The following is a 22,229-nucleotide window of genomic DNA, read 5'->3' as shown; positions in this document are numbered from 1 at the left end:
CCACAGACATCTGTTTAGCCGAAGCTCTGACCAGATCATAGAGGGCGTCAGCTAAAAATGACAAGGCCAACTCCAATCGCAGTGCAACCTCAGCGAGGGACTCCGCACCATCCACGGGCTGTTCCACTGCCTGTTGCAACCAAGAGAGGCAGGCTCGAGCAGCATAAGAACTGCAAACATGCCCTTAAGGCTAGGCCCGAAATCTCAAAGGACCATTTTAGCGCTGATTCCAGCCGCCAGTCCTGAATGTCCTTCAGGGCGACCCCTCCCTCTACTGGGAGGGTGGTCTTTTTTGTCACCGCCGTGACTAAGGCGTCCACGTTAAGCATCCCAAAACGGACCAAGTGCTCCTCACTCAGAGGGTAAAGATGCCCCATCGCCCTGGCCACTTTCAAGGGCCTCTTGGTGTCAGCCCATTGAGCAGAAATAAGCTCTTGGATGGAGCCATGCAAAGGAAAGGCACGAGCAGGCTTCTTAGTACTTGCCATCCTCGGATTACCGGAGGAGGCCTCGCCTTGAACAGGGTCAATAGAAAGGGCCTGTAAGGCATCAGACATAAATGTTGGCAGCTCATCGCGGTGGAAAACCCGAACCGCAGTGGGATCATCCAGATCCAGTGGCAAACCGGCACCTTCCTCTGGCTCTTCACACCACGAACGCCTGCCAGACCCCTCAGAGTCCCCACAGCCCGACCACGGGGAGGAAAGGGGGATGCGCCACTCTCCGACGGGGAATTTACCCATCTATGCTTAGCGTGCATCCAACGCCCAGGGGCATCCACGTCTGACATCAGCCCCGGGCCATCATCAGTCGGAGGGGGACCAGGTAGCAACGCAGTGTCAGACACCTGTGGCAGAGCTCTTTTCAGCATGAAGGCTTTATGTAAAATAAGCACAAACTCGGGGGAGAAAAACTCACCCTGACCTCCAGTCTCCGAATTAGGAACCACGGGGAACGGAGCTCCTCTGGTAGCCTCGGCCCGAGGCGTCCCTCTGCTCTCAGACTCCTCTGCAACTGTGGGGGTCGAGCCATGCGGCGCTTCCAAGATGGCGCCCGCTGCCAGCTCCATCGAGCGGGAAGAATCATCGCTCGCCATGCTTGTACTGGCTCTACCATCTAAACAGCATGTTTTACAGAGCCCCGCTGCTGATCTGCGCTTGCCACAATGGGAACAGCGCTTAACTCCCTCAGCAGCCATCGCCGAAAAATGGCAGAATAAAATTCAAAATGGCAGCTTCGCGCCCAAATCACCCCGATCGGAACGCCATCCGCAGGCCCTCCCCGGAGGAGCTGAGTACCGCTCTTACCCTCCAAGGACCGAGTCCACGAGCTCCAGTCACGCTGCACAGTCAGAAAAAGCCTCAGAAATAGCAGTGCTGAAAAGCGCATGTTTTTTTTTTTTTTTAACGCTGTGAGGAAAGTTGGAGGCAAACAGCTACAGAGGTACTCCGGAGGCAGAAGAGGGTGGGAAAGGCAGGGAAAGGGCGAACCTATATGCCTGCATCCACAAAGGGGGGAGGGTAAGGCAGGGAAAGGGCGACCCTATGTGCTTTTAAAGTGGGCTCCACTTAGCCACAACTGCTACAACTGGCAAAAGCACAGGAGCAACAGGCAGAATCTTGAAGGAGCTGAATAAGCTGCGTCCAACCCTGCTGGGAGATAGAGAAATACTGAGAGGCAGATGGAGCTAGCCATCCTAGAGGCACTATGGTTTTCAGTGTTCTCTATCTCCCCCTGCTGGTAGGTGGACACAACCCATTCGTAATGGATTCATCTGCTGCTGATGACAAGGAAAAATAAATATTCACTGTCACATCATGCTTAGAGATGACACCTTTAGAAATACGGTTATGATTTAAAAATTGATGGAATTTTATTCTTTGGAATTATTCCTAATTTTGATGGCAGATCCTTAAAAAATCAAAAAAGTTGCTTCAAGTTAATTTAAAGGCAAAAAACATGTTCCATTACAAATTCCTTTCAAAAGAAAAAGTTTGAACATTCTAGGACATCCTTATTGAATTTCAGTCTTAATTAAGTAAAGCACAAGATCAAACTGACTCACAGATATTTTAGACTTTCAAGCTCTTCAAAAACTCCACTTGGTATTCTCTTGATCTGATTGTTGTTCAAAAGCCTGCAAAAAAGAAAAACGTTTTTAATGAGCAAAAGTACATTTGGTTTTTTCCAGAGTACTCAACAAAACCTTTTGACATTTTAAATAAGTTTTATGTTAGGTAAATGACAGGAAAAGGAATTTTGTCTCTCAAAATTCACAAAAGTAAAAATTTCTCCAACTTGCTTACAATTCCTAGGAGGTATCAGTATGAGGGAACTTTTTCTCAATCCCCTTTTCCTTTGAATACTTTATGCATTTGTTTAGCTTTGAGTATCACTATATCCAGACTATAAACAAATCTTTATCTAAACGAATCTTGGCAGAACTAAATGGTCATTTCCTCAGTGGAGAGAAGTGAATAATGGCATGTACCCAGGATATGATTTGTTAACACATTCAGGGTCCTTGTTTACTAAGGTGCACTGGCATTTTAAGTGCACGCTAATGCTAGAGACACCCATAGAAATATATGGGTGTCTTTTAGCATTAGCACGCACTAAATGTTTAGCATGCGCTAAAAACACTAGCGCTTCTACAGAGCGGCTTAGTAAACAGGGCCCTCAATGTAATCTGGAAAACAGAATGGGTGAGTTGGCCAAACTTGCAGGTGAGACAAAATTAAATTACTACAACATGAAGTGTCTGAGAAATTGCAAGAAGTCCCTGCAAGACTGGGGGACTGACATCTAAATAGTGGGTGACATTTTTTTTTTGGCTACTAAGGCACATAGGAGAAAATAATTCTAACTATGGCTCCTAATTACTAACACTTAGTGTACAATAAGGCCTTTAACGCTATTTACCACAAAACACTGCATTAAATGATGTTTGCAGCAAATAATGCACGATAATGCCATTGCTGTGTCTTAAACATTAGTAAATAAGGATCTATATGTACACAATGTTGGGTTTTGCAGTAGGATTTATCATTAGGGGGAACATTTGTCAGTTCATTTTCAGATCTTTGACCTTTTAGATGCTGTGTTGGTTCTTTTCATACTTTTGTGTCAAGAAAATGTTTTATGTGTCAGAAATCGCCTTTATACACGTTAATTCATAGGTTAAAATGCATTAGATTTTACCAGCTCATAATTGTTTAAGGCACACTATCAAACAACGCATTCTGACAAATAGACATCTGTAGTTATCTCTCCAGAAGACAAATATGAAGTCATCATTTGTATATCACTATTTATTTATTTATTACACAGTTTATATACCACTCCATTTAAGGTACTAGATAATTTACAAAAGAAACATTCATAATAAAATCATATAAAACAAAATATAAACAAAAAATAAAATCTACTGATCACTTGACAGTTTAATCACTGAAAAAAATATATATATAAATCCAAAATCCAGATGCCCAGAGCAGTCTAAAAGGCAAATTGAAAAAAATGTACCTTTAAGTAGTTTGCAAAATTGAAGATAATTTGTCACAATGTGTATACTCATCAGAAGACAATTCCAGAGCTTTGCTCCTTTAATATCAAATATTTTCTCTCTAAATTCATCATCTAATCTGTTTTAAAGATAGAATATTTAATAACTTGTTCGCCGAGTAGAGAGCACACGTAGGACAGTATATCGGTAATGATGCTGTCAAGAAAGGAGGCATCTCTCCATTTAAAGCCTTAAAAATTAAACTCAGTACTTTATGTGACCCATGGAGGGGCATAATCGAAAGGGACGCCCAAGTTTTGTTGAGGACGTCCTCGCAAAACGTCCTGATGGAGGGGCGGGGAAACCCAAATTAACAAAAGATGGACGTTCATTTTTCGTTTCGATAGTACGGTCAAGGATGCACAAATCTTGAAATTTTGGTCGTTCTTAGAGATGGTTATCTCTAGACTTGGTCGTTTCTGATTTTCGGCGATAATGGAAACCAAGGACTTCCATCACAGAAACGACCAAAAGCAAGCCCTTTGGTGATGGGAGGAGCTAGCATTTGTAGTGCACTGGTCCCCCTGACATGCCAGGACACCAACCGGGCACCCTAGGGAGAACTGCAGTGGACTTCATAAAATGCTCCCAGGAACATAGCTCCCTTACCTTGTCTGCTGAGCCCCCCAACCTCCCCACCCCCTAAAACTCACTACCCACAACTGTACATGCCAGGACACCAACCGGGCACCCTAGGGAGAACTGCAGTGGACTTCATAAAATGCTCCCAGGAACATAGCTCCCTTACCTTGTCTGCTGAGCCCCCCAACCTCCCCCCCCCCTAAAACTCACTTCCCACAACTGTATACCACTACCATAGCCCTTATGGGTGAAGGGGGGCACCTAGATGTGGGTACAGTGGGTTTCTGGTGGGTTTGCTGTTTCCTCCACAAACACAACAGGTAGGGAGGGGATGGGTCTGGGTCCGCCTGCCTGAAGTGCACTGCACCCACTAAAACTGTTCCAGGTATCTGAATACTGCTGTGATGGACCCGAGTATGACATCTGAGGCTGGCAAAAAATATTTTGAAAGATGTTTTTTGAGGGTGGGAGGGGGTTAGTGACCACTGGGGGAGTAAGGGGAGGTCATCCCTGATTCTCTCCAGTGGTCATCTGGTCATTTCAGGCACCTTTTTGTGCCTTGGTCGTAAGAAAAACAGGACCAGGTAAAGTCGCTCAAGTACTCGTCAGGGATGCACTTTTTTTTTCTATTATGGGTCGAGGACGTCCATGTGTTAGGCACACCCAAGCCCGCCTTCGCTACACCTCCGATACGCCCCATTGAACTTTGGCTGTCCCTGTGACGAAAAGCAGTTGGGGACGTCCAAAATCGGCTTGCGATTATACCGATTTGGACAACCCTGGGAGAAGGACGCCCATCTTCCGATTTGTGTCGAAAGATGGGCGTCCTTCTCTTTCAAAAATGAGCCTGATGGTGACCTAAATATCACAACAGTAAGACTTCAAGCTACATTAGAGCCTTTTAAGTCATTAGAGGAATTGTGAATGTTTTTATATAGAGCCAACTTGATGATTTTAACACTGTTGTTTTATGATTTTATTTTGTTAAGTGTTGTATGTTTTATTTACTATGTATGTTTTATTGTAAAATCACATAGGGCTCCTAACTGCGCTAGTGATTCCTGCAAAGCAAATGCGATAAGGCCCATAGGAATTGAATAGGCTTCGTTGCATTTACCGTGCCAGAATTGCTCGTACGTCTTTGTAAAAGGAGCCCATACACTTTGGAATATAGTGGTATATAAGTTTGTAAATAAATAAATGTATAGTATACTGAAATCCAAGATTAAGTGTTGAGCGTAAAAAGAACAAACAGAATATTAGGAAGGAATGGAAAAAAGCACAATGCCTCTGTATGGATCCATGGTGTGACCACACCTTGAGTTCTGACTGCAGTTCTGGTCACTCCAGCACTAGGGAAGACAAAGATATGATAAAGTAGATGAAATGCTCACTTATGAAAAGAACCTTCCAGTCCTCCACCCCTAGTCTTCCCATTAGCAGTAGAGACTGTAGGTAGGATCTAGCCTGTTACAATGGATGCAGGTGGGGCAGGGGGAGAAGTAGAGAGCTTTTTTTAAAAAAATTTTATTTATAACCATTTAAATTTTTACAAGCGATAAAACAACTTGCTGGAAATACAGAGAAAGTAATTTTAGGAATTATTTCAGTCAGGTAATTCTATTCTCTTCCTTAGACCACTAAATAGGGAGAGTGAAACAAGATAAGGAGATCAATTAAACAGTAAACAGAAAAAAAAAATGTGGTATTAACCTGATTATCCCAAGACATCACTCCTCCAATTCACCACTCCACACCGATCATCTGGCCAGCCTCCCCAAGGCCAACACAGTGCACAGTCAAATCATTTCATTGAAAACACACTTATTGTCCAATATTAGTTAGAAATAATACATCTGATTACATTCTCTTTTAAAAACCAGAAGTTATTTAACAATACATATACTTAAGTCTCTAATTCAAATCCCACTGATTAAAGTAATCCCAGTTTTCACAGGCTTCACTCCTTTTAAAGTAATAATTTGAGGAAATATCTCTGAGGAAAACTTTAGGAGTCATACCCGGAACTCTGGGAAAAACAATCTCGATATTAATCATCTATAAAGTAGAGAGCTTTTACACTCAGAAAAATGTCAAGATATATTACCTATGTTCTGGACATCAATGTATAATTCAGCTGACGTCTGAAAAAAGCCAAACAGTTTTCAATCCTAACCTCCTGAATCCATCTCACAGCCCTACCCCCCCCCCCCCACACACACACATGTGGATACAAAGTAATCCTTCCCAACTGCTTTTTCCCCAGAAGGTTGTAAAATCATAGAGTAGTTTAGCTCAAGTTTAATAGGGAACAATTATTTATCCTTTTAGAAAGTAATCGCATTAAAGAACATGCCATGAAATTAACGAGTAGCACATTGAATATTTAAAACAAATTTAAGAAAGTATTTTCAGCATGCAATTAAGTTGTAACATTTGCTGCAGACGGCTACAGTCAAGGCTAGCAATGTGGCTGGATTTTAAAAGATCTGGATAAATTTTGGGAGAACAGCTTCATTAATTATTGGCCAGGAAGATTTGAGTATTATTTCCTCTAACATCTGAGAGTGGGGGGAAAGGAGTGTATCTCTTTATTATCTGCTGGACCAGCATTTGTCAAAATCAGAATTTTTGAATTTAATGTAATCCAAGATGGTTGCTTCCTATACAGACAGGTGAAGCTGTTGCTCTGCCCTCTGTTGGTGGAAAGCTGCATTTCAGTAAGTTTTCATTTTTATTTTATTCCTCTTTTAACCTTTTTGGCAAATTTAGAGCTTTATAATCTGCTTGTGTTTCAACTGAAAGCACACAGATTTCTGAGTATTTATTTTTATGCATTCCTCTCAGGTCATCTTGGATGCCTAGTGTTTTTACCAGGGCAAATGTGCTTCATATCAGACCAATGCTGCCTTTCTTTTTTTTTTTTTCCATATTTTTATTAAAGGGTTTTTTTTTTTCAAAACATAAAACAGACAGAAAATCAAATAATATCAACAATGCTGCCTTTCTTATTGCTTAAATTCTTCTGTCTTTTTTAATGCTTATTTTCTTGTTTTTTTTAAACTTATATTTCTTTGTACATACGATGGTTTTGATTCTCTTCATTTTATAATATGTTGCACATATGTATCTTGATTTAGTTAATTAAGTTTTATTCATTGGATAATAATTATTTCAAGTCTTTGGATTTGTTATTTACATTTTTATACATTTTTTATACATGTTATTACTGTTTAGGAAGATGTATGTGACAGACAAGTCTTGGTTGTTTAATTTTGATATTATATTTATATGATTTTAAATTTATATGTTTTAATTATTTATCAGTTGTTTATTTTTACCCCTGATGCTGTCTTATTGGCGAAATGTGGCCATGTCAGGACTTGTTTAAATAAAGACTTTTTTTGGACTTCACAGTGTCTGCTTGGGCTTTGTTCTGTTTGGTTGCTGCAAAACCTTTAGGGCCCTGTTTACTAACCAGTGTTATAGGCACGTTAACATTTTTAATGCACATTAACCATGTACGTGCCTACAATATCTCTATAGGCGCCTACATGGTTAGCATGCACGCTAAATATAGGTGCGCTAAAAACACTAATGCACCTTAGTAAACAGGGACCTTAGTGCCTCCAAACAGGCATAACATACTTAGATTTTTTTGCAGCCAACAGCTGCCCTGCTGCATTTTAAACTAGTTGCAAAATTTTCAGGTATTGCAATATTCCATCCATCAGATTGAACTTCTATCAATACCAAAATCTATACCATCTTGGCAAATATGGAAGTTCCTGTTATGATCCCACAGCTCCTGGACTAGAGGCTGCAAATGTGTGTTAAAAAAAAAAAAAGAGAGAGGCAAGAAACGAGCCCTGTGGCACCCAGAAGTCAAAAATTCCACGTAGACTGTTCCCCATCCACATCTACCAAATAACTTCATTCTGCAAGAAACAGGTAAACCAAGGCATCCACCCTACTACTACTTATTTCTATAATGCTACTAGACGTACGCAGCACTGTACACTGGACATAAAGATACAGTCTGTGCTCAAAAGAGCTTACAATCTAAGTAGGACAGACAAACAGGACAAATAAGGGATAAGGGAATACAAATGGGTGGTGAACAAGTGAGTAATGGTTAGGAGTTAAAAGCAACATAAAAATGGTGGACTTTTAGCTAGATTTGAAGACAGCCAGAGATGGAGCCTGACGTACTGTCTCAGGAAGTCTATTCCAGGCATATGGTGCAACAAGATAAAAGGAAGAGTCTGGAGTTAGCAGTGAAGGAGAAGGGTGCAGATAAAAGAGATTTACCCAGTGAACGGAGTGGAGTCCCCGGGGATGACAGTAGAAGAGATAGTGCTAAATAGATGGGTAGGAATAGGATCAGAGGAACAGGTAGCTATTTTTGAGGAGGACAAAAAATGTACAGTTTCCTCTTCAGTGATTTCAGCAAAAGAAGAAAATGAGGCGGGGGTTGAAGGAGGGTTGAGAGAATGGACTAAGGAAAGGAGAGATAGAGGTGACGGTTGAGAATTCAAGTTTAATCTTGTGAACCTTATCATAAAAGTACTCAGCCAGAGTCTGGGGAGAAAGTGAAGGCGGAGTTGGAGGTGATGGCACTCTGAGGGGAAAGTTCAATGTGGCAAAGAGATGTCAAGGGCTTGAGCCAAGAGAATTTATCAATTGGATGTAGTAGTCCTGTTTGGCAAGTGAAAGAGCAGACTGGAAGGAGGTCAGAAAGAATTTGAAATGTATGAAGTCAGCATGGGCACGAGATTGCAGCCAAAGGCGTTCGGCAGAACGGGCACAAGAATGTAGGTAGCGGATTCTAGAGGTCGGCCAAGGCAGGGGCCAAGGCAGGGGTGTGGTACGCCTTACAGAATGGGAAATGGGAGGAGCGAGAGTATCCAGAGCATAGGAGAGTGTAGTATTATAGGAAGAGGCAGCCTCATTAACAGTCTTGGATAACATAGAAGTTGAGAAGAGATTTGAAACATAGGAGGACAGAGTACAAGGGTCAATAGCCTGAAGATTCCTAAATGTATTGGTTGAGATTGGATGGGACTGGGGGAGGACGTTTAAGTGTGAAAGTTATCAGATGATGGTCAGAAAGGGGAAGAACTGAGGTGCAGAAACTGCAGAGTAAGCAGTTGGAGAATTAGATAAGATCAATGCAGTGGCCATTCTGGTGAGTGGGGGTAGGAGAGCACTGTTGAAGATTGAAAGCATATGTTAAAGCGAGAAACTGAGAAGTGTAATGTTAAAATCCCCAAGAATGAGGGAAGGAGATGAAGGTTCAAGAAAGAAGGAAAGCCAGGCAACAAAGTTAGTGAGAAAGGAAGAAAGGGACTTATCAGGGGGTCGATAAATGACTGCTACTTGGAGAGGCAGAGGGATGAATAGATGGATGGAGTGAACTTCGAAGGAAGAAAAGCAGCGAGACTGAGGTGGAAGAAGAGGTTGAAATCTACAGGAGGGTGAAAATAGTAGCCCGACACCACCTCCGCAGCCAAACGGGCGAGGAGTATGGAAGAAAAGATAAACTCCTTGACACAGGACCGAGGATGAAGCAGAGTCTTCAGGGCAAAGCCAAGTCTCAGTTAGGGAAAGCAGATTGAGAGTACAAGAGATAAAGAGGTTGTGGATGTAGGAAAGTTTATTGCAGACAGAGCAGGCATTCCACAGAGCACATGAGAAAGGTAGGAAAGAAGGGGGGAGGAGAGGAACAGAAATTAGATTGGAGACATCACGGTGTAAAGCCCTTAACCTTGACAGTCAAAAATTACCATTTACTGTGTCAAAAGCAGCTGATGCATCTAACTACACCAAGATCTCTTTGGCATCCCTTATCCAAGTTACATTGTATAAGAACTGAAAACAAAACCAATAAGTCCTTGTACTATGATTCTTCCTGGATCTGCATTGGAAATCTAAACAGTTTGTGAGGAAACAAATTGATCCAGTTGCCAAAGAACACATTTGTCAAAACCACTGCTGGAAGCAGTAAATTGGACAGGGGATGAAAATCTGTCACAGATAAGGGGTCCACATTAGCAATTTGTAAAGGGTTAATTTGGGGGGTGGGAAGTAGGACAGTTTACAGGGTCATGATACGGTTGAGGCATTATTTTGTACTGTGGCAGTTTGCAAGACAGTTTGAGGGTAGGGCAGTTTAGGGGTATTGTGGCAGTTGAAGGGGGTATTTCTGGGTGTGGGACAGTTACAATGGATACTTTTCCAGGGGGTGGGACAATTTGGGTTTTGGAAAAATTGATAACTCTACCTTTTTTACATGCCTTCATTTGATGCTCAACAACATATCCAGAAGGCATACCTGATTCAGAAGCTGATCAGATGCCATATGCCAGGTTTCTACTATACAACAAATTCCTGGATGCTTCTCTAGTACCACACTGTAAATCATTTGACCCTTATTTCTTATGGATATCACATTACAGTATACAATCATCAAACCCTGTTTACAAATAGCAGTTGCAACTTCAACGTAAGGGGCAACAGGAGGGATCAAAGTGACAACTCCATCCGGGAACAAAAGGTTCTGCTCCGATGCTGCTGATCAGATCCATACCTTCCCCTCCTGATCAACACAGGAATATTGCATTGTATTGGTGAGGTATTCTTTTTAACTCACTGCACTAGTTTTAAGCAAATAGAAGGTCATCAATAATAGTAATGCTATAAGCTGCCAAGTACAATAAGCCTGTCTAATAAAGCTGTACCTGGGTCTTTCCCCAATCACAAGTATAAGTCAACCAGCTAAGGGGATGGCTCCCATAAGAAGCAGAAAAAAAAAAAAGGAATGAAAGATCCAATAAAACAAAAAACAAAAAAAATCTATTACAGATTACAACAAAAAAATACAGCTAAAATAGAGAATAGATAGATGGAGTAGACTTTGAAAAGAAAAGCAGCGAGTCTGAGGTGGAAGAAGAGATAGAAATCTACAAGAGGGTGAGAATAGTAGCCCAACACCACCTCTGCAGCCAACTGGGTGAGGTGTATTGGAGAAAAGGTCATCTCCATGACACAGGGCAGCAGCTGAAGCAGAGTCTTCAGGACAAAGTCAAGTCTTAGTTAGTGCAAGCACATGGAGATTATGAGAGATAAAGAGGTAGTGGATGTAGAAAAGCTTGTTGCAGACAGAGCGCGCATTCCACAGGGCACATAAGAAAAGCAAGGAGAGGAGAGCAACAGAAATTAGATTGGAGACATTGTAGTGTGCCTTGCAAGAGTAGGGTGAGAGCTAAGTTGGAGGATCAGGATTGGGATTGATAACACCCAGTAGAGAGCAGGAGAAAAAGTAAGAGAGTACTGAGAAGAGTAGAAGAGGAATGATGACAGTGACGAAGATGAGATGCACTCAGACAGAACTGAGATGGTTGAATGAGGGAATATGTACATAAGTACATAAGTATTGCCATACTGGGAAAGACCAAAGGTCCATCAAGCCCAGCATCCTGTTTCCAACAGTGGCCAATCTAGGTCACAAATACCTGGCAAGATCCACAAAAAAGTACAAAACATTCTATACTGCTAATCCCAGAAATAGTGGATTTTCTCCAAGTCCATTTAATAATGGTCTATGGACTTTTTCTTTAGGAAGCTGTCCAAACCTTTCTTAAACTCCGCTAAGCTAACCGCCTTTACCACATTCTCTGGCAACGAATTCCAGAGTTTAATTACACATTGAGTGAAGAAATATTTCTCTGATTCATTTTAAATTTATCACATTGTAACTTCATCGCATGCCCCCTAATCCTAGTATTTTTGGAAAGCGTAAATAGATGCTACACATCTACACGTTCCAGTCTACTCATTATTTTATAGACCTCTATCAGCCACCTTTTCTCCAAGCTGAAGAGCCCTAGCCGCTTTAGCCTTTCCTCATAGGGAAGTCGTCCCATCCCCTTTATCATTTTTGTCGCCCTTCTCTGCACCTTTCCAAATTCCACTATATCTTTTTTGCGATGCGGCAACTAGAACTGAATACAATATTTGAGGTTCGGTCGCACCATGGTGCGATACAAAGGTATTATAACATCCTCATTTTGTTTTCCATTCCTTTCCTAATAATAACTAACATTCTATTTGCTTTCTTAGCCGCAGCAGCACACCGAGCAGAAGGTTTCAACGTATCATCAACTACGACACCTAGATCCCTTTCTTGGTCCGTGACTCCTAACGTGGAACCTTGCATGACGTAGCTATAATTCGGATTCTTCTTTCCCACATGCATCACTTTGCACTTGCACACATTAAACGTCATCTGCCATTTAGATGCCCTGTTTCCCAGTCTCGTAAGGCACTCTTGTAATTTTTCACAATCTTCCCGTGATTTAACGACTTTAAATAACTTTGTATCATCAGCAAATTTAATAACCTCACTAGTTACTCCCATCTCTAGATCATTTATAAACATGTTAAAAAGCAGTGGTCCCAGCACAGACCCCTGGGGAACCCCACTAACTACCCTTCTCCGTTGAGAATACTGACCATTTAACCCTATTCTCTGTTTTCTATCTTTTAATCAGTTCTTAACCACAATAGAACACTACCTCCTATCCCATGACTCTCCAATTTCCTATGGAGTCTTTCATTAGATACTTTGTCAAACACCTTCTGAAAATCCAGATACACAATCAGGCTTATTTTCGAAAGAGAAGGACGCCCGTCTTTCGACACAAAGCGCAAGATGGGCGTCCTTCTCACAGGGTCGCCCAAATCGGTATAATGGAAAGCTGATTTTGGGCGTCCCCAACTGCTTTCCATCACGGGGACGACCAACGTTACCAGGGGCATGTCGGAGGCGTAGCAAAGGCGGGACTTGGGCATGCCTAACATATGGGTGTCCTCGACCCAAAATGGAAAAAAAAAGGGTGTTGCTGACAAATACTTGGACGACTTTACCTGGTCCTTTTTTTTCTTACGACCAAGTCTCAAAAAGGTGCCTGAACTGACCAGATGACCCTTACTCCCCCAGTGGTCACTAACCCCCTCCCAGCCTCAAATGTCATACCCAGCTCCCTGACAGCAGTATGCAGGTCCCTGCAGCAGTTTTAGTGGATGCAGTGCACTTCAGGCAGGCGGACCCAGGCCCATCCCCCCCACCTGTTACACTTGTGGTGGTAAATGTGAGCCCTTCAAAACCCACCACAAACCCACTGTACCCACATCTAGGTGGCCCCCTTCAAACATAAGGGCTATGGTAGTGGTGTACCGTTGTGGGTAGTGCATTTTGGGGAGGGGGGTTGGGGGGCTCAATATCAACTGCCTCACCTTTATCCACATGTTTGTTCACCCCTTCAAAAACATGTTTTAGATTGGTGAGGCAAGATTTCCCTTCACTAAATCCATCTTGACTTTGTCTCATTAATCCATGCTTTTGAATATGCTCTGTAATTTTGTTCTTTATAATAGTCTCTACCATTTTGCCCGGCACCGATGTCAGACTCACCGGTCTATAGTTTCCCGGATCTCCTCTGGATACTTTTTAAAAAATCGGAGTTACATTGGCCACCCTCCAATCTTCCGGTACCACGCTTGATTTTAAGGATAAATTACATATTACTAACAATAACTCCGCAAGTTCATTTTTCAGTTCTATCAGTACTCTGGGATGAATACCATCCAGTCCAGGAGATTTGCTACTCTTCAGTTTGTAGAACTGCCCCATTACATCCTCCAGGTTTACAGAGAATTCATTAAGTTTCTCTGACTCGTCAGCTTCGAATACCATTTCTGGCACCGGTATCCCACCCAAATCTTCCTCAGTGAAGACCGAAGCAAAGAATTCATTTAGTCTCTCCGCTAAGGCTTTGTCTTCCCTGATCGCCCCTTTTACTGCTCGATCATCTAGCGGTCCAACAGATACTTTTGCCGGCTTTCTGCTTTTAATATACCTAAAACATTTTTTACTATGTGTTTTGGCCTCCAACACAATCTTTTTATTGAAGTCCCTCTTAGCCTTCCTTATCAGCACTTTGCATTTGACTTGACATTCCTTATGCTGTTTCTTATTATTTTCAGTCGGTTCCTTTTTCCATTTTCTGAAGGATTTTCTTTTAGCTCTAATAGCTTCCTTCACCTCACTTTTTAACCATGCCGGCTGTCGTTTGGTCTTCCGTCCTCCTTTTTTAATACGCAGAATATATTTGGCCTAGGCTTCCAGGATGGTGTTTTTGAACAGCATCCACGCCTGATGTAAATTTTTGAACCTCGCAGCCACTTCTCTAAGCTTTTTTTTCACCGTTCTTCTCATTTTATCATAGTCTCCTTTTTTAAAGTTAAACGCTAACGTATTTGATTTCCTATGTATACTTACTTCAAGGCTAATATCAAATCCGATCATATTATGATCACTGTTATCAAGCAGCCCCAGCACCATAACCTCCGACACCAGATCATGAGCTCCACTAAGGACTAGGTCTAGAATTTTTCTCTCTCTCATCGGCTCCTGTACCAGCTGCTCCATGAAGCAGTCCTGGATTTCATCAAGGAATTTCACCTCCCTATTGTGCCCGGAAGTTACATTTACCCAGTCAAGATCGTGGTAATTGAAATCACCCATTATTACTGTGTTGCCCAGTTTGTTTGCGTCCCTAATTTCCTTTAACATTTCTGTATCCGTCTGTTCATCCTGGCCAGGCGGATGGTAGTACATTCCTATCACTATCCTTTTCCCCATTACAAATGGAATTTCAATCCACAGTGATTCCAAGAAGTGTTTTGTTTCCTGCAGAATTTTCAATCTATTTGATTCAAGACTCTCATTAATATACAATGCTACCCCTCCACCAATTCGATCCACCCTATCACTACGATATAATTTGTACCCCAGTATGACAGTGTCCCACTGGTTATCCTCCTTCCACCAGGTCTCAGAGATGCCTATTATATCTAATTTTTCATTTAGTGCAATATAGTCTAACTCTCCCATCTTATTTCTTAGGCTCCTGGCATTCGCATATAGACATTTCAAACTATGTGTCTATTTACATCATGCTCAGTACTTGACAGTATTAATCTGCAATCTTTTGTCTGTTTTTTACTTTTATTTAAGGACACCTGGTCTACTATGGTCTCTTTTGCAACCTCACCATCAGGATACCCTATCCTGATAGTGAGATAAACCAAATTAATCCAAAAAAAGGGGGAAGAGAGTATTTAGTTATAGAAACACAAAATCAACAAACTCTCTTGTATAAAAACTGCAAGTTTACTTAATCATATACTATGTTCCTGTGAAGTGCAAAAGAATCCATTCAAGAGAAAGAGTAAAAGCCTCTGTACCCCAACCTTCACCTGATCTGTATTCTTTATAGGGTAAGGAGGAAATAACATGGGTCACTCTCTTCATAGGCATAAAAAAAACCCTTCTCTCATTTCTGTTTTTGCTAAAAACTTCACAGGAAGGTCATCTTTTTAGCAAAAAAAAGACCCACCTCTTTAATAGAACATACCATAATGATCCATCATTTGAACTTTAATGCATTACCGCTTTATCTGTTATTCCTATAACATTCTCTCTATACATGATGATTTTTACACTATGTTTCCATGTTCTTATGTAATTACCAATTGTATATGTTAGTCTGTCATGACGATACCATGGTGGAGCAATGTAAGCCACATTGAGCCTGCAAATGTGTGGTACAAATGCAATAAATAAATAAATAAATACAAGATAAACTAAAGCCATATGTTAGGCCAATACGACAAAACCACCTTCTTAAACCTATGGGACAAGGCGAGCCATACAACACTGGACCAAATAGTAGTAGTAGAGAAGTTGAAAAGTCACCACAGGAGAACAACATATCCCTGGTTCAACCAGGAACAATCACAGCATTCGACTTGGTAGATCATGGATTACTATTAAACGTGTTAGACAACATAGGAATGGGGGCAATGTTCTAGCCTGGATTGAGGGATTCCTGGGCAGCAGATCTTACAAAGTAAAGATTCCAGGACCCTATCAGCAGAATGGGTTCCAGAATGTGGAGTTCCTCAAGGTTCCCCCATCTCTCCATCATTATTTAACTTTCTGATGGCTCCCTTGGGCTACAAACTAGAAGCGATGATGTAACCTTATGCATCCCCTGAAATAAGAAAGATTAAACAGGCACTAGGCCATGACTTTCAAAGTGAAACTCAACAGAAAAAAAAATGAAGTTCATGGTGATAACCAGCTCTTCCAAACCAATACCAAGCAATAAAATTCACATCGACCAAACGGAATACACCCTAGAGACAAACGTCAAACTGTTAGGAATATTGATTGACCAATATTTAACAATAGAACAGCAAGTCTCAGCCTTAACAATAAAAGTATTCAGATCCCTATGGAAACTACGATGACTAAGAACATATTTCTCAAAAACCACCTTCCAAAGTCTTGTTCTGTCCTTGGTAGACTACTGCAATGCAGTCTTTGTGGGATGCAGAGAATACATACTCAAAAATACATACTCAAAAAGTTGCAAACAATACAGAATACTGCTGCATGCCTGATCTGTGGCACTTCTAGATACAACCACGCAACGCTACTGTTGCGATATCTACACTGGCTACCAATATGAGCAAGAGCAATTGTCAAAGCTTGCGCTTTCATCCACCAGATTATAGACAGCCCTGCACCAAGCTACATGTTGTCATTAATAAAACTACCGCAACAAACCCTCAAGGAGAAGTTGAGAGACTACCTCATCGTATACCCTCCCTGCAAAAGTGGTGGTCTACAAATCAGCCCGCACTACAAACTTTCCATTTAACGTGGCCAGATTGTGGAACGAACTGTGCAAGGCCACATGACACAATATGAACTATGAGGGCTTCCACAAAAAACTAAAAACATTTCTGTACAAGAAATTCCTGCAGATCAATGTTACTCAGCACAAGGCAACAGCAAACGCGACACTAATACCACATCATGTTACCACACATCCCACCCTAGGTATGCTCACTCATTCATTTACATCTTCTCTCCCGCCTTTTGCACCACTACCTGTACATGTATTATCTGATTATCTTAGTGTATCCACCATAACCTGTATTTGTATATCTGTTTAATTTAATGTAAGCCACACAGAACTGAGTCCTCACTTGGATAATGTGTGGGATATGAATCCAAATAAAGTAAAGTGTTGAAGCTTGAGAGCTTGGTTTCAGATGGTGAAAGCGATTGGGAAAGGACAGTATCAAGAAGAAAAATTGTACTGAGTCATTGGGAATAGCAGAAAGAAAATTAAACCTGGAAAGAGAATGGCACACGGCACCTGGAGCAGTGGACCTAGGACTCACCTCGGAGAACACTGGGAGGATATGCAGATGGGCTGCAAGTCCTCCACAGCACCTGGAATGCAGCTGGTGGAAGTATGCAGCACCTGCAACGGAGGCCCTGGGTGTTTCGGGGTGGACCTGGGAGTCACCCCGGAGAACCCTGGAAGGATAAGCAGATGGGCTGCAAGTCCTCCACAGCACCTAGAAGGCAGCTGACTGAAGTGCATGGCACCTGGAGCGGAGGCCATGGGTGGCTCAGGGTGGACCTGGGAGTCACATTGGAGAACGCTGGGAGGATATGCAAATGGGCTGTAAATCCTCCACAGCACCTGGAAGGCAGCTGGTTGAAGCGCGTGGCACCTGGAGTGGAAGCCATGGGTGGCTCCGGATGGACCTGGGAGTCACCCTGGAGAACGATGGGAGGATATGCAAATGGGCTGCAAGTCCTCCACTTTGAATACTGTGTTGTGGATTTGAACCTTGGCTTCCCTGGTTGTCAGCCCGCTGCTCAAACATTAGACTATCCCTTCACTCCCAGTTATTTCCCTGCTCAAATGGGCTTACAATAGCAGAAATTAAATACCTGAAAGGTATCCAAAAACACTGCCCAAAGGCAGGGAAGCTGTAGAACTAGGGGACAAGATGTGAAACTGTATGGGAAACTCAGGAACAATATCAGAAAATATTTTTTCACAAAAGGCTGGCGGATACCTGGTACACCCTCCCAGAGAAGTGATGGGGACAAAAATGGTGCTGAAATTCATAAATGAGTAAGATATATGTAGAGGATGCCTAAATGACAAACTAGAAACCAAGCACAGAGTGGTTCAGCTCAAAACAGGAGAAGAATGATTTTTTGCACTTCTAAGAAGGCCACGGTGAGGGTAACCTGCACAGAGCAGCAAATGCAACCCTAATCACCTTACTGGGTGGACTATATTAGTCACTTTTCTTTATCTGTTGTCATTTACTATGTTACTATTCTTCTCTTCATTTCTCTACATTAGCTTGCCATCTCAACCCTAATTTGAATCCAAAAAGTCCTATGTAAACATTTTCTGTACTCTAACATCCTTGATACTATTGCCAGGATGAAAAACGTACAGTTCTATTTCTGTTTGCCATTTGGACTAGGAATGTTAAGTGGGTGACTCACCAGTGCCTATACCTTGCCAGTGCTACAGTAAAGGAATCAATGGAAAGCATTCTCAGCTGCTGCTGCTGTTGTTCCTGTTTCCTCCTACTACTTGTTGGTTATCGCCAAGAAAGCTCACAAACACAGGGTTGTGGGAGGAAATAGGAGAAGCTAAGGTAGAGAAATTACTTCCTGTTGTTCCTTGCAGCTGTCTGCACTATTGTGTTTGTGAAACAGCACAAATGGGAAATGGGGATCAAGAAGGCTGAGGAAAAGAAAATAAAGAAGTGAAGTAAAATAAAAGTCAAATGGTGTGGGAGATGGAGGAAGGGATGAGGAAGAAGAAAAATAGAACAGATATGTGTATAGGGGAGGGGAAAAAAACAAAGGGGCAAAGAAGAAGAGAAAAGAAAAGAAAAGAAGGGAAGGGAGTAGGGAAAAGAATCTGGGGCCAAGTATAGAGCAAGGCTCAACAAAATGCTGGGCACCAACTCACCGTGGCACCTGAGACTTTCTTGCTGAAATTTGCTGAAATGCAACCATATTCTCCTGAGCAGCTCTCCTCTTTCAATTGGACACTGCAAACCCAACACTGGCATCCGTATTTCATGAGGCTTAAGACCAAGATACCAGCATGGTAGCTTAGCAGGATCAGATTAAGTCAGAGTCAAACTAGGCACATGTCTAGAGCCCAAATGTTTAAGGAAGTTCTGTCAGATGTGCTCAAGACTCAGAAAGCTAAGACTGCCAATTTTCTGGATTTTTTTTCAGGATTCTACAGATTTTGAATTAATGTCTAGAAACCAGAAGAATGGCTCAAGTGTCTCAAAAATGTGCAGTTTACAAGTCTTATTTGCAGCTCTCCAATTCTCCCTCAAGCTTCAGTTATGTCAGACTTGTGAGTTCTTGTACCAAGTAGAGCACTGCTGAGCCCGGTACTCGGATCAGGTTCTGCTTGGCGGCCGGATAACCCCGGATTTCACCTGCGCTGACCGCCATTCCCCAGAGGTTGAGCCCCTAGGTGCGGGCGGCCTGCAGGACTGACGAGACGGAGCTGGAAGCGGGGTGGTGAACGTATCGGCCAGGCAGGCAGCAGGCAATAGAGTGATCCAGGTACATGCAAAGTCAATAGGCAGGTAGCAGGCAGGGGAGTAATCCAGGAACAGGCAAGCAGCAGGCAGGGGAGTAATCCAGGAACAGGCAATGTCAATAGGCAGGCAAGCAGGCAAGAGAATAATCCAGGCACAGGTAAAGTCAATAGGCAGGCAAGCAGGCAAGAGAATAATCCAGGCACAGGTAAAGTCAATAGGCAGGCAAGCAGGCAAGAGAATAATCCAGGCACAGGTAAAGTCAATAGGCAGGCAAGCAGGCAAGAGAATAATCCAGGCACAGGTAAAGTCAATAGGCAGGCAAGCAGGCAAGAGAATAATCCAGGCACAGGTAAAGTCAATAGGCAGGCAAGCAGGCAAGAGAATAATCCAGGCACAGGTAAAGTCAATAGGAAGGCAGCAGGCAAGAGAGTAATCCAGGTACAGGCAAAGTCAGCAACGAGGGACAAAGTAGAGAAGAAGAAAACTACTGAGCAAGTAACACCTACCAAAGTAGAAGCCGAAGCATGGAGTCCAGGAAGAGCTCAGCTGATAAAGTGCTGGTGTCTGACATCAGCAGGAACCAGCAGGGAGAAGGAGCACAGCCATAGGACATGAGCAGGGGAAGAAGGAACTGGAAGACCAATAGGAGAGAAGCAAGGGAAGCCAGGCAGAGGGAGTGCAGACACAGGTGGGTGGAAGCAAAGCAATCAAGGAGCCTGAAAGCCAGGCAGAGAGAGAGCAGACACAGGTGCATGGAAGCAAAGCAATTAACCAGCCTGCAACCACTGCTCTCTGAACAAACTCAGAGAAGAACTACACACACATAGTTCAGGGCAGTTCCAGTCAAGTGTGCATGTCGACGGGACCCCGCACAGCCCGAAGACGCTGCTTGCGTTGAGGTAGGGGACATGATAAGTTATCACGCCTGGGCTGCTTCTGGTTTCACTAGCAGAACACTGTCTAGGATCCAGACAGTGGGAAGGTACTGGGGATAGGAGCACTAGAGGGCAGCCTTAGATAATGCAAGGGGTGAGATGGTATGCAAGGTAACTGTTTTGTATGAAGTGAGGATAGGGAAACTGAACTCTGTAAGGGGCCCTATGGTGACCCTGAAGAGAACCACTGAGTATCCTGGTCTGGGGGAGGTGGTAAGAAACTGTACAAATGGGATACGTGAAGATGCTGCTTCAGGCTGCATCCTTCATCATGGCTTTGCAAAAGTCATATTTTGGGGGGACCGTATTTTACATCTTCTTTTGTATTAATTTCTTTATCTAAAACCACTGTCAAAATGAGTGTAGTGCTTGAAAGCAAGCAACACAGATAAGGGCTGCACAGATTAAATATATTTCGACAATTTCAGCATTAATATTCCACTTAACCAAAATAGTTCTAGGTGGAGCACAATAAAAAAAAGAATATACAAAAATCCAAGAACATCAAATACAACTCATCATAAAACAGAGCAAAATGCATAATAAAAAGCATTAAGAACCAGCTTTTGGCAGCTGAGTGAATTGCGGTTATGGCCACTGAAAGATTTCTGAGCACTGTTCTAGAGCCTGTTCTAATATTGCAGTGCTGCCTTTTCATATGTAGGGTATTGCAACTTGAGTCCTGGGAGTTAAAGCTATTATACTATAGTATGTTTGTCATCAGTGCCCTCAGCATGCTCCTTCCAGATGGCTTTATCAACGTGCCTGGTGAGGCATTTCCAACTATCCAGTGGCTACCCTCACCAGCAAACAGAAAGTATTGCTCTGTGAGCCTTTTTTCAATCTGGAACTTTGTCTACCTTTCTGCCTGGCAGTGTGGCGCTAAGCCCCACCCATGTGACATCATCGGCACCCACAGTGTGCTCCTCCCAGAGGGCTTTACCAACGTGCCTGGTCTGAGGCGCGCCACCTCAGGTGAACCGCCGAACAAGCATGCCTAAGGAGCATGATACACACCTTCGTGTGCAACTTTGGAAAAAACCCTTATCTCTGCTGTAACTTAACAATATTGACTTGGCATCTGTTGTAACTATGGCTAGTTTGGGCTCTCTTTTTTTTAGCCCTTAACAGAATTCAAGTCAGGTTCTGGCTTTCATGTTTTCTAATCTTCTTTCTTTTATTATGTGGAGAGGATGTTAATTATCCTTTGCCCTTTAACTACCCTTACCCTGGATTTTATACACAACTAGTAAATGAGGCCCGTTTCTGACACAAATGAAATGGGCGCTAGCAAGGTTTTTGTCGGAGTGTGTATGTTTGAGAGTGTGCGTGAGAGTGACTGTGTGTGTGAGAGAGAGAGTGAATGTGTTTGTGACAGAGTGAGACTGCTGGGTGCGAGTGTGTCTGCTCTGTCCCCTGCCCCCCCCCTCCAGCCACCTAGTGATCCTCCTCTCTCCCCTGCTCCCCCTGCAGCCACCCAGCAAGTCTCCTCTGTCCCCTGCTCCCCCTCCAGCCACCCAGTGATTCTCCTCTCTCCCTGGCTCATCCCTCAAGCCACCCAGCGAATGTCCTCCATCCCCTGCCCCCCCTCTAGCCACCCACCGATTGTCCTCTCTCCCCTG

At 42.8% G+C, this 22,229-nt stretch overlaps 1 protein-coding gene across 1 annotated transcript in view; it reads right to left on the bottom strand.

Moving 5' to 3' along the window:
- The window catches only part of PXDN (peroxidasin), a 276,386-nt gene that overhangs the window by 196,004 nt on the left and 58,153 nt on the right, over window positions 1-22,229 (bottom strand). The window contains exon 3 of the mRNA XM_030198925.1: window positions 2,066-2,137. Within this exon, the coding sequence (XP_030054785.1) occupies window positions 2,066-2,137 (72 nt within the window). The remainder of the gene's footprint in view (window positions 1-2,065; window positions 2,138-22,229) is intronic.

The sequence above is a fragment of the Microcaecilia unicolor genome, chromosome 3, assembly GCF_901765095.1.
Source record: "Microcaecilia unicolor chromosome 3, aMicUni1.1, whole genome shotgun sequence".
NCBI classification, from domain to species: Eukaryota; Metazoa; Chordata; class Amphibia; order Gymnophiona; family Siphonopidae; genus Microcaecilia; species Microcaecilia unicolor.
Note: the sequence above shows the minus strand (reverse complement) of the source record. Positions and strands in the feature narration are given on the sequence as shown.